This window comes from Lineus longissimus, chromosome 4 (assembly GCF_910592395.1).
Source record: "Lineus longissimus chromosome 4, tnLinLong1.2, whole genome shotgun sequence".
Lineage (NCBI taxonomy): Eukaryota > Metazoa > Nemertea > Pilidiophora > Heteronemertea > Lineidae > Lineus > Lineus longissimus.
Genome location: NC_088311.1, coordinates 22144716 through 22158024, shown reverse-complemented (window position 1 = coordinate 22158024; position 13309 = coordinate 22144716). Strand labels below are relative to the sequence as shown.

Sequence of the window (13309 nt, the reverse complement as noted above, 5' to 3'; positions counted from 1 at the left end):
GAGGCTGTGGTGAGCATATGCAGACCTACAGCTGGCAAACAGAAGGCAAGGAATGAGGGTGATGCCAGCGGGTAGTTGTAAAACAAGAAACACAGAAACGAAACAGAAACACAGAAACACAGAAACGAAACGCAGAAACCAGTCTTGTGGCGAATTCTGGTCTGCAGACTCCATCTTGTTGCCATGGTTGTGGCCGCGAACGCGGGTGTAACTAAAACTGGTATTCAGTCGGAATAAAAGGAGGAATGCTCATTTCCCAATACCCCTTTTAGCCTCATCAACGTGTGCGCAGATTGGCAGCATCCGGCCTTGATCGTGCCCCTGACAATCCACCATCTGTAGGGCATGAGGACTTTATGATCGATATGAGCCGCCAGTAAGTCGGCATGACCAATGACCAGAACACGACCATAGGCCTGCTAGGAATGTACAATAGAACATGACTCTCTAGTCGAAGGACTATTTTCTATTTACACTGACCTCCCCAATACACTACATGTATGTACTACACGGCGTAAGTAGAAAATAGTCCTTCGAATAGCGAGTCCTGTTCTTTTGTACATTCCATGGCCTGTGCACGACACTGGGCTGAACTTCCCTACTGCAACCTCATTAACATAAACAGATATTTAAAGGGACTATTTAAAGGCAGTAGCTGGGCAGGCAAGATTGAGTTACTCCAAGTCCAAGTCTAGTGCCCGCCCGCCCCCCCCCCCCACTTTACTCTATTCTAGTCGCCAAAACGTCGAAATGATTCACCCATGTACTGGTACCGTACCTTGCATTTAGTGCTGCATCAGACGGGATTTGTAGGATGATCCTGGTACTTCATGTAAATTGAACACTACAAGGCAAGATGTTGCTCTGCACCTTCATTTAAAATAACATGCTGTAGGAATCGAATCGAACCTACCAAAGTACTACACCACCACCTCAAAAGACTTCACCCATATCGTGCCGCCCCCCCCCCAAGGTGCTCCATGTATCCCCTCAACAACTCTATTGCATTCCAGCTGGCCGCAACCCACCAACCTCAGATTTTACTTTTAAACGACAATAACAACGGATTGGGCAAGGAAAGTATCGGCGTGCCGCTTGATTCCAACTTTTATGAAAACCCGTTTGATTTTCGTTTCTGCGTTTCGTTTCTGCGTTTCTGTGTTTCTGTTTCGTTTCTGTGTTTCTTGTTTTACAACTACCCGATGCCAGCACACGCAGACCTCAACATGCCAACAGAAAACAAGGCATGAGGCTGAGGTCGGCACACGCAGACCTACTGCATGCCAACATAAGACAGCTGGGCATGCGGCTCAACCTGCCAACAGAAAACAAGGCATGAGGCTGAGGTCAGCACCCACGTGACTTACAGCATACATTTACCAACAGCCGACACTGTGTGAGATGAGCACCCACGTAGAGCTATATACATCATGTATATACACATCGTAAGGCACAGATTTGTACTATTTCAACCAAGCAACCAAAATAGACCAGATGTTGAACTCAAGAAACGTTCCTGTGGAAAACCCTCAAAGAGATAAATAGTTTAATCTTCCTTGCCGCCTGTGCCGATATGGCGCTCTGAATACATCGTATCACGGCTTTAAAATATACCGATTATTGGATATTTCAAAGACACGATTTAGTGTATGCAGCGCTAGATTGATCTGTGAAGATGTGACAGCATCCCACACATTCCAAGATGACACAAATATGGAGAAAGATAAACGCGATTCAGCATTCCCATTCTTGTCTTGTTATAAGCATAATTTGAAATCGCATTGCCGGTTTCCAATCCATTCCTCAGATGGGATTGCGGTTATTGGTCCGTCTTGCGGTAGGATCTTGAACGAGTCTAAAACAACTAATAAGACAACCACCAGACTGGCGACACCAAAATATGGCCATCAAACATTTAGTCAGAGATACAACGATAAAATTTGCTTGGAGCAGTTGATACCGAACAGGTCTTGGTTGTACACTCTCAATTGTCTTGTCGCTTCTAGTTTCAGCAACCGAAGCGGTGCAGTCGGAATGAGGTGTAATGCATTGTACGTAGAAAATGACACTACAATGAAACCAAGATGTTTTAGAATAAAAAAACATATAAAACACTTTATATTGATAGAGCTGGTCGTCGAAATTTATTTCTCCAGAGTAGACTGTGATACTATAGCCTGTCACGCAACACACATGGACCAAGTCTCGTGACAAGATCTCTCGATGTAAACTCAAGTGATTTGACAACAACGAAATATAGAAATCAGCTATCTTTTTCCAAAACTAGAAGTTTGGTAAATGGTAACATGAATTAGTCGTCATCAATTCTTGATGGTGCATACCTCTTTGGCGGATTTCTGTGGTTTACCACGCTAAGGCACCACCGCTCCATAATACACCTACCTGTCTTTAACTTAATAAAAACGTCGTTAAGTCTCCACTGCCTCTAATTTCTCATTGTCTTGTATTCGTTCCACAAATGGACTAGCTCTAGTCTTCACGGGGCTTTATAATTTGTCACCAAGTTGGCGATTAAATGATATACTTCATTAGAAGAAATTCTTTGTAAAATCCTACTCATAACTAGCAGTGAATATTCTCACATCTTTGAAATATTCCCTCTTCGATCCGGTTCGACTAACATTCCTAAAATGATAAAACCCACCATTTATATCACTTTTCAAATAAAGATTGCGGAAATCAGGCTTCCTCGTAGTGATTTTGAAAGGTTTTGAAAGCAATTTTATTTTGACTTCATCCAGTTTATAGGTTTTCGTCGGTAGGGTTGCCTGCATTGGAGAGCAAGGTATCCTAAATGCAAATATCGAAAGCGGAATGGGGAAAATGTATAGGAGGAGAAGATCCCGTGCGTTTATACTGTGAGTGTGTCTAATAGGCTTGACGTACATTGGGCCTCCGCGATGCCTGCTCAATAGCCGACAGTCCCTCGTACAGTCGTACAGAAGGAGGGAAACATAGTAACTACCATCAACCAGAGTAGTTTGCGTTGTTATCAAATCATTGTTCGGTAAAAACGTGAAGGCGCGAAGACGTGCAATCTTTAATGTATTTCCATGGGTCAATCTTACGATTTCCTTCTTTGAATGTCAACTCATGTTGTATATATTGACATATTTGGTCGTTCTTTCACTGCAACCAAAAGCGATGATGCGTTCGTTTATGACAGGTGCGGAATGTCGCCTGCAGCTTCGGCATGGGTCGTTCCGGGGAAGATACATTTTCTTTGTAATGGTACCAGTGGAAAGGTTAAACATTGTATAGCTTATTTCTACCAACCTCCCCATGTTGTTGTAGCGTTGACACATGTATAAGACACTTAAAGAAAGGAATACGGAGCAATGACACCGGCACCTTCCCTCGGGCTTTTTTCTCACTTTATATCTTGTGTAAAAAATGGCACTCTCTTGATCGTAATCGTAAACAAGGAATTTGTTGTCATTCGTTTTCGGATCAGCTCCAACAATATAGAACATGTTCGTTGCTCCGTCAAAGTGCCATGCCTGTTTAGGCCTAGGGTCTACTACTGCTGGCGGTATGAACTTTGCGATACGAGTCCATCTGTATCGTAAAAAACCCTTCTGCTGGCAATAACATAGGGCGGGACAAGGAGAGGGTGTAAAATAATTTGGTATTTTGTATCGGTAGGACAGACTGGCAAAAAGGGCCACGACAGCTCGTAAAAGGATACGTGGACGAATATGACGCTACAATAGCCTGTACACTCTCAATTGTCTCTACAATACACTTATAATGTACTGTCCCGGCATGTGAGCACAGTGTACACACGAGCTGCTATATCTCCCGGAAGTAGAGTCCATTGATCACATTCTTTTGTTATGAAAGGGTATTTCGATGCGAATCCGCTATTTATCAATGGGCTATACTCCGTCGGCATTGATATGTCCACTTGTCCACCCTATACAACAAAGAATTGGGCCATGGAATGTACTTCCTGTTAGTATAGCAGGCTCTGCTTATGACGCGCTTGTACACAGTGGTGAGGCCTACATGAAATTCGCACACCACCTCACATCCTTCATTGGATATTACCATGGTGTAATGTGTGTATCGTTCATGCATTGTGCATCAGGCAGTGGTGGATGATTGTGACCATTAGGGGTACTGAAATTCGCCATCAAATGCCCTTCTTCTCTTCGGTCTTTCGATCAAAAAATAGTATTCGCGAAATCCGTCAATATGAATTGCTTGCGAAAATTCGGCGGATATTTGTGACACTTATGGAGCTTGAGATTTATTAATCCACATTTTTTTCATCTCGTCGAAAACTGACATTTTGACTGACCTGGGTAGTTTATCATGTTTATACACTTGTTTTTGATTGCATCCATTTAAATGATACTACATAATTTCTTCTTACATATGTGTCTCCTCTATATCTCTCGTTATGCAATTGTTCTTAATTGCATCTATTTACTTAAACATGTGTTCTTTTATATTTGTCTCCTCATAACTCTCTTACCTGACTTTGAAACATGTGCCATCCTGTTTCAAAGGTAATGTCATCTTCACCAGGGCAACTGGGTCTTCCCAGCCGGATCTGGCACGAATATCGCCTGTTCGCCATTAATATTAAGTTAATCATCGTACATCTGGATCTCAAGCAAAGTATTGCACACTGGATATATGAGCATATCGAAATGCTGAATTCCACGTGGCAGAAACGGCGGTCGTCGAGAGTGTGCTTATAGAACGCGTATCCAAAAGACATATCTAAAAGATAACTCGGAATAATTTAAGAACGATATTTGCCGATTTTTCGTTATTCTGAACAGATCTCGACTTGGAACCAGATGAAGTCAGTAATCATGGTCAGAGTACATGTTTTACTGAACAGAACACAAATTGAGGAACCATTTAACAAATTGAGCTATAGTTCAGCCGTGAACAGGAGACGTACAGGTCAGTTTTGAATAAATTCCGGCCTTCTTCTGCCGTGTGGGACGTCGTGATTTGAATTCAATATAGGAAGTTTGATTGTCAAAAATATTGACCCGTGAAATCATATTCGCTACCAGATTCTCGAAAAAGGCAGAACTTTATTAAATCAAATTAAAGCTGACCTCTTAAGTCCTGGCCTGATATCGAGTATGCATTATGAGATCCAATGCACACAAAATGTATGTCCAATTCTTAATGTTCATTATCGGCAAAAGTAAACTGCAAGCAGACATCGAAAGTTGTCGACAGTCTACACTCTAATCGATGATGAGAAACTTCGGAAGAAATATCACAGTACAAATAATGTATGGTGACAAGGAAAATCAAGGGCATCGCTGTATAATTGTAAATCCTGTCCCATTGACTGCAACGTGCATGATCTGTGCATATGTGATACAATTCGACGAAATGCCACCTTGCTTTCACCAGCTAGACCCAATAGAACAGAGAAAATCATAAGATTTTGTTTGATGATTTCTAAACACTTCTGGACATCCTAAAAAGAGAAAGTATTCAGCCACTTTACATGTATGTATGGCCTGTCACGGTTTGATAATGACTGTAACGCTTTAATAATGGGTCCAGATGATATAGATCCTTAATGTGGCAGCCACTTAGCAATTTGGGTTAACTTAGACATGGTTTCTTTGACCCCTTCCCCGGGCGACATCAGTCATCGTTTGAAAGCTTACCAGTAACCTCCCCTGAACTAAAACAGCAAAGAACAATCTTGTCCAGAGTCATGATATCATGCAACGATGGTCTTTTTAAGAGGCTACTGTACATACTGTACAGGGCATAGCTATTCCAAATGAAAATTAATCCACCTCACATACTGTACGTGGCTGCCGAATGAGATCACCAAAGCCTACATATCGATCAAAATATAAGCATATTCTGATACCAGTGAATCCTCAGGTGCATATAGATCTGCTAGGATAAGCATAACACAATTAAAATCAATGAAATGTCCCCATTCAGCTTGCCCTATCTTTATTGACCGAAATGGATCGTTTATTTGTCTCACTATTTTTTTTATAACATTGCCAATGATTGCTCTCTCTCTTTCTCTCTCTCTCTCTAGCAGTGTTTTTGCACGCCAATGCTTAGAGAACATCTTGGGGCTAAATCCGTGTTGCTCTTGGGGCATGCTGGTCCTGAATCCCCGGGAATATGGCAGCATCTTTCAAAGCGACATGCAACCCCATAACATATACATGCACGTTTACATTCTTAACACATTACTTACGATGTGTTCCTCGTTTTAACGTGAAAAATAATGCTAGAGCAAAACTCTAGCCAACAGTATTTGTTGGTGTAGTGTGTTCAAGATGGAGTTCAAGTCACTCTCACTGAGAGTATCAAATTACACTAAAAAAATTGTGTGTCTGGAAAGAAATACTTTTGGCTAATTACATTGATCGTATAGACATTGAGAAAAAGCGTCATTCTTTTCCTGTTTTGGTTTCATTTGAGAAATCATTTGGCCAGGTGGTGCTAAGTATAATGATGGTGGAAATCACGGTTACAATGATATAGAGGGTCATGAAGCTGCGGTCGAGGATCACCGCTGCAAGCCGCCAGCAGGGTCCGAATTGTCCGCTAGGGGGCTGTAGCAGTCCATCGAAATCTGGCTCTCTCATTGACGTGAAGCCCTTGTTATTTTGAATTTCCATCCCTCCGATCTGCACAAGGGAGATAGCGCTCCTTTCCGCACCAACCGAGCGGCAATCTTTCGGATAAAGTGTACTTGGATCAGGGGTAACCATTGAGTGACTTGGGAAAAACTCAGCTTCTAGCTTCCTTGCAGATTGCCTTTTCAAGGTCAGAAATGCAAGTCCTCTGAAGGTCAGCCATCTAAACCATTTGGGAAGTGGCTTGTCGGGGTCTTGGTGATGTACGTTTAGGACCAGCATCGTCAGAAACACAGCAAGAGAGGACAAGCACACCAGGACCGTCAGGTAAACCGCTGAAATAAAGGAAAAGTTAAGAAAACGAATCCATTCTATGATCGTCTCCAAATTACTTCAGTTGTTTCAATCACTGCTCTGAGCATGGTTCTGCAAAAAATCGCAATGTAAAACATTGATCAAGAATGATGGTCACTGTAAAACATCCCTCTCCCCTCGAAGTAGTCAGGTCTACCTTTCGTATCACATCCTCAACCCAATGGTTTCCACTCCATTTTCGATAAGAGAATTAATGAAAGACTTGACAGTCAATGTTGGTCTACAACATGTTTTCCTTTTCAATACGTTCAAGAGCTTTAATGCATTAAAGATAGAATTGCATGATAAATAAAATGGCTTACACAATCTGGAAGTTGTTTCAGACGTCCTCGGAAGGGAGTCAGCAATAAGGAGTTGGTATACCGTGAAGGCGAGTAATATAGTCACGGTGAATGACACCCTTTCTCCAGAGTCGATGGGCATGTAAAACGCCAAGGCAACCAAAAGTGAGATGCACATGCACGGTATCAGGATATGGACCCAGTAGTAACCTGTCCGACGCTGGAGGATCAGCTTCAGGGTGAATACGGAGTACTCCATGACATCATAATCCATGCTTTCTCGGTCAGAGTCGGCTATGATATGGACTTCCTGTATTGAATCCAACAGTTCCCATTCGCTGTTCTCCTGGTAGAAGGATAAGCTCGCCTTTTCGTTCAAATTGGAAAAAATTAACTGGTCTATAGTGTAGCTTGGCGAGCTCATTACAACTTTGCAGGTCTGTTTGTCAAATGGAAAGTTGGACATGTCAAGGACGCACGTGGTGGTGATGATACGCTGCACTGGCCATGCTACAACTCCTTTTGACCAGATCTGTATTTTGCTGCCCGTTTCCTCGGCCATGAGAACTTTACCGGCAGCACTGGAATGAAATGTCAATCATTAATATCTGGTAGTTATTCGTTTGCTTGCTGGTCAGGAGAGGAAACAACGGAACAAGCGGGAGATTAAATACCAAGTTCATTGTCTCAGATGTCTTTCGCCTTCAAACGTTGACCATCTACCCGGACATACAACTTACTTGTTCATGATTCCTATGTCAGGTAACCAAACGGTTGAAGAAGGAATTGACAAAATGTTGATGCCAGTAATGTTTACATCCTGTTGCCAATCTAGAAACACGTCTTTCCACCACTGCAAATACATTGTTATGCGAAGATCGTTTATCTTACATGTTGCCTGTGGCATTTGTTACCATCCCCAAGGCCACAAAAAGTAGTTTTTGATTATCCACGCCTCTTTCGGCGTTCTAAAAACATGACAATGAGGGGAAACACTCACACAATACAATGCACTAAGGTGGACCAAAAATGGTCCTGATTTTAGCGGCAATGGAAATCTTCTTTCTATAACCCACTATTGTTCCAATACAATCAACGTAGCGATTTATTTTAGTATCGGAAGGACAAAATATATTTGGATATGAACGAACATCTTTAATACAATCTTTACCATTACCGAATTTTCAGAGCTTTGAAATTCAGAACGAAAATGAAAATACGTGTAACTTACAAAGGTGATCCTTGCCGATATTTCAAGAACTTGGGAACGGTCGTCCTGAAAGATTGAATTGAAATAAACATTTAATAGAGCTCGTTATCATTACACTGCTTCGTCGTGATCAAACTGACGACACGAGATTGAACAGTATAACGGCAACTTTTTAAAATGTGTAGCACCAAAAACCCAGTGAGATCTAGGATGGTTCCATATACATGTACATGTAATCAACTCAATATTGGATCTTCGATATTTTTTCCCAAAGTATCAGTGGGATTGAAAATGGGTGGGTCACATGTGTCCGATGGCCAAACGCCATGCTCCGATAGAACCTTGCAACGAAAAATTTCAGAGACGGTCTTATATAAGCGAAACTAGAGTAGTTGCAACATGATATACAGTTTAGTTACCAATGACAATATCTGTAGGAGCGTCACTTGCGGATACACTATAAGTGGTATTGTTGCATCGTGGACGGGCCTAGCTAATTTCTCATAGCTGTTTAGCAAAAGATTGATGACGTCAGCTTCCACGATTGCCTCGGATGTGATATTGCCTACGAGAAAAAACAACAACCGTGAAAATCGCGAAAGCCCCACTCCGTTCGTTCCAAAACAATTAACATAATCTAATTGCCAGGTTTCAGCGAACTTGCGTGCATAATAACTACACTTCTGTAATGCCATTTCTTTTTTAACCCAGCCACCAGAAAGTTTCATCATGTACTGTAATCATTTATCATGATAGAATCATACTTACTCTGCACCAGAAAAATGTTGCCACCAACAACAGCTATTCGGATTTGGTCCACATCTTACATGCCGATTCGGATCTGACATGTCCTACATCACTTTCAAGCTTTAAGCCTTGGAAAAGTCGATGACATTTAGGTATATGATTATGTGCAACGTGTATTTGAAACATTCTTACCTGAGATTGCTTTTGCCGTTGTGCCCTCATTCGAGTCACCAGATGTAATCGTTTCACTGGTGTCATCGTCTCCTTTGTCGAAAGTCGCCGCAGTAGTCGGAGTAGTTGCGTCGTCTTTGGAAGTTGCCGCGGTAGCCAGACTTGTCGAGTCGTCTTTGTAAGTTGCCGTTATAGCCGCAGTGGTAGTATCGTCGTGGGGAATTGCCGTGGTAGCCACGGTAGTCGGGTTGTCTTGAGAAGTTGCCGCCGTAATAGCCACAGTGGTCACGTCGTCTTGGGAGATTGCCGTGGTAGCCACAGTAGTCGGGTTGTCTTGAGAAGTTGCCGCCGTAATAGCCACAGTGGTCACGTCGTCTTGGGAAATTGCCGTGATAGCCACAGTAGTCGCGTCGTCTTGGGAAATTGCCGTGGTAGCCACAGTGGTCGCGTCGTTTGTAACCACCTTGCCCGAATCCGCTTGTCTACATCTTAGCAGAGCAGTAAGTCCAATCAACGAAATCACTGAAATACACTTCATAGTTCTTGCGGTTATATTTTCTGCGATAAGATTTCATCAGAGCACGACTCCTTCGTTCAAATTGAAGATGGTTTTGAAGAAAAAAATGCTTTGCCTAAAATCACAGCCACTGATAAGTTGGAATCCAATAAAGGCATTAAAACGAAAAGTTGACTATGCGCTTGTCACGAGTAATTCTTCGTTTCAGGACGATTATGATACAAATGCCCCTTTCTTGAAGAGTTTCGCTTTGGAGAGGTCCGGACAAGCATTTATTGGGGACAGGATCATAGTACGAACAGATTCGACCGAGAAGGTTAGAGAAAAATGACACAACACAACGAATTTCTCCTCAGTGTTCCTTATCGTTTTGTTGACTGACAAACTGCAACAACCCGTTCCGGTTCTAAGGAAGGTTGCAAATGAGACCAGTCCACTATCATCTGCGTGTGGAAGTTAAGGATCCCGGGAACACGATTTACTAGACATACAACCTCATGTAACTTGTAATTATCATGACATTGATACGTGATCTTGTTTCCGTGAAAATATTTGATCATTTTCTCATAATATTAACTGATTCTACTTGCGACACAAAACTATGAAAACATCAATTTTTACCAGAACCACATTACACAAGTACAACAATCGATCTCGCCCAATTGTGCAATAAATGTATTCCGTAGTAGTTTTCTCGTACACATATCATTGGGCTACTAACCGCCATATTTTCATTGAAAATATACTTGGCGCTCGCATGTCGTAATTCGTTCTTCCCTGCGTTCTGTTTACCTACTTGGTGGACACTTTAGCTATGAATTAGCCCTCTAATTACGACGAACTTGATACAAAATCGTAATCATTGTTTTGCTAATTGTCAAAAAAATATGCGGTGATGTTATTGAAGTTATTGTTGTAGCAAGTAAATGTGAGCTCATATCATGTCAAAATATTAATGTCCGAGATAAGTCAATATCTACTTTTATGTAACTCAACCAAATATGAAATAAAGTCTTCAAAACAGAAAGGAAGACAAGATGCTTGCTACACATTCCTTGTAAACCAGGGAGTTCTAGACAATGCTTCTGTTGAGTGTTTTGACTAATTACCCATTCATTCCCCAAGCCCAATCCGGATGCCCTTCAGTAGAAACCATACTGGCCACACTTGGCCATTTTAGGCTACATTTGGCCATTTCACGCGACTGCGCTGAGGTTCGAGTTGCACTCGTCGAGTCTTGGACCCACGACCACGACCAACGACCGTTTATATGGGATGACTAAAGCTTGTTCCATTCACGCTTGTCGCAATCTAAAAAATAACGCGTTTGTAGCGTGTTTGGCGGCATTAGTAGGAATAAATTGGGCAATCACGCAATGTCTGAATTTGTCAAGGGGTAAAATATATATCATCATCATGGAAACAAAAAGCTTAGGCAACAGAAATTAATAAAACTTAAGAGAAAGCTCACTCGTCTGGTTGCCTGCGCATCATTTTCATAACACGTCCACTGTGGTTGATTGCTTTAAGAGCGCACGAGGCAATTGCACATCAGGGTAACGGAAAGATATAAAGAAGACTCAGAGACAGCACGAGAGTTTCTATTTAATCCATTGTTTGGACACAACCACATCAAAAATGCTTGATTTACATATGTCATTTTTCTTATTGCTGATATCCGTCTGGCATTTGCTCCCCCAGGAGACGACTGGAGCGTGCTTAGGTAAGGGAAGTGGGAACACATAAACCTCGCATTTAAACTTTTCATGGGCATCTTCAAGCTGAGACATTGTTTTAATTTGAAAGTTTAATGTGTGGACTATATGATCTTTTCCTTTTTGGAAAGTGTTTGGGTCCCGACGGGCCGGGGCCGGAGCGCTACCAGCTATCTTCAATGGCCAGTGCAGTTTTTTCTCATGTTTGATGCTGCCGATGGAGATGTGTTTTCGTGTGCACACTTAAAAATTACACTTTTTTCGCATTTGATAGGCTTTGTTGATTTTTCGGCCAACACAAATATGGACTTCGTGGATGTTTTGCATCAAAGTGAAAAACCCTCAGAGGTTCTTAACAAACTCAAAACGATCTTTTTTATTTGCCGCATCCTTTAACCAAATTAAATTTAAACAGCAAACGACTAAGAAGAAGAAATTTACTGCCGTTATCTCGTCAGCTTCTGCTTATTATACTCAAATCAATCTTGCAACATTTCAAAAACCATTACCTCACTAACGCAATTACATTGTCTTTTTCAGGTGAGAATGTTGCACAATACCGGCCCTCGTCCTACCCAACTTTTGTCGGCGATAACTTAACCAATGGTCCTTGGCTGGTAACCGCCGTAACTGGCGGCGATCGGACCAATCTGGAGGAGTGCATCTCCATATACTTCGGCAGGCCTTGGTGGTATGTTGACCTCGGGGATGAGACAACCGTCAAGACTGTCGTTTTCATCTACCGAGTTGATAAAGGTGAGTAAACAAACAAGTAACGCTGATACTGTGAACCTAAAAATGTTCGCGTTATGCCTCTACACTTTGACTTGAACCGACAGAGCTAAGTGCTGCGCCGCCCAATGATTTCAAAATTTCAATCATTCCAGCCCAGCCAAAGGCAGGATTAACCATCAGGTTGACGAACACGACTCCACCAGCTGATACAGAAAGCAAGATTTGTTATGAGCATAAAGGACTTGCGACGTATGAGGTGGTGGCAGCAGAGTGTCGAGGAAACAGTCGTTATATCATTGTCAGTCTGGACTTAACTCCACCCCTATTCCCTGCTCTCTTTGTAAAGCTCTGTCAAATGGAAGTCTACAGACCATCTGATGGTAAGTAAAAAGGAAACTCCAGCCGATACGAATTTAAAGGCCTATGCCGTTTGTTAAAAATCTGAAATTTTTCAGTGAATTTGAAAATTTCCAATTCTGAGAACACGAACTGAATATAAACTTCAACGTTGCCATTGTGTTGACAGATGTACAAATACATTGTGTATAACTGCATTTCTATTTTCATCGACCATCAGTAATTCCTTTAAGAAACCGTCACGGTGCCGTTTATCAATATGAGTATTATGATCTAGTGTCATTGTTTCGCAGTACTTACATTTTGAGCTGATTATAATTACATGTACCGCAAGGGCCTTCGATGTTTTTTCAACCACATTGATATTTGTGATTTTTTAGTTCATTTTTTGTTTGTTGCAGGGTTCAGGGGAGACTTCTTCGCCACTCCTCCTACTGTGCCGGTTCGACAGTACGAGGCCCTCACCAGCCCGACAATGATAGGCTGTGCTTTGACCTGTGCGGATACGGACGTCTGTGTCGGGTTCAATTACGCCACTCAAACAAAAGCGTGCACCCTCTTCAGAAACAGCACCACGGCATCAGGAA

At 42.0% G+C, this 13309-nt stretch overlaps 1 protein-coding gene across 1 annotated transcript; it reads right to left on the bottom strand.

The window, feature by feature from the left end:
• Nucleotides 1-6425: 6425 nt before the first annotated feature.
• LOC135486828 (neuronal acetylcholine receptor subunit alpha-10-like) lies at nt 6426-8018 on the bottom strand. The gene is made up of 3 exons (XM_064769932.1): nt 8011-8018; nt 7292-7851; nt 6426-6949 (listed from the first exon to the last, which is right to left on the bottom strand). Exons 1-3 carry the CDS (start codon nt 8016-8018, stop codon nt 6426-6428), a joined length of 1092 nt encoding a protein of 363 aa, XP_064626002.1.
• Nucleotides 8019-13309: the final 5291 nt, after the last annotated feature.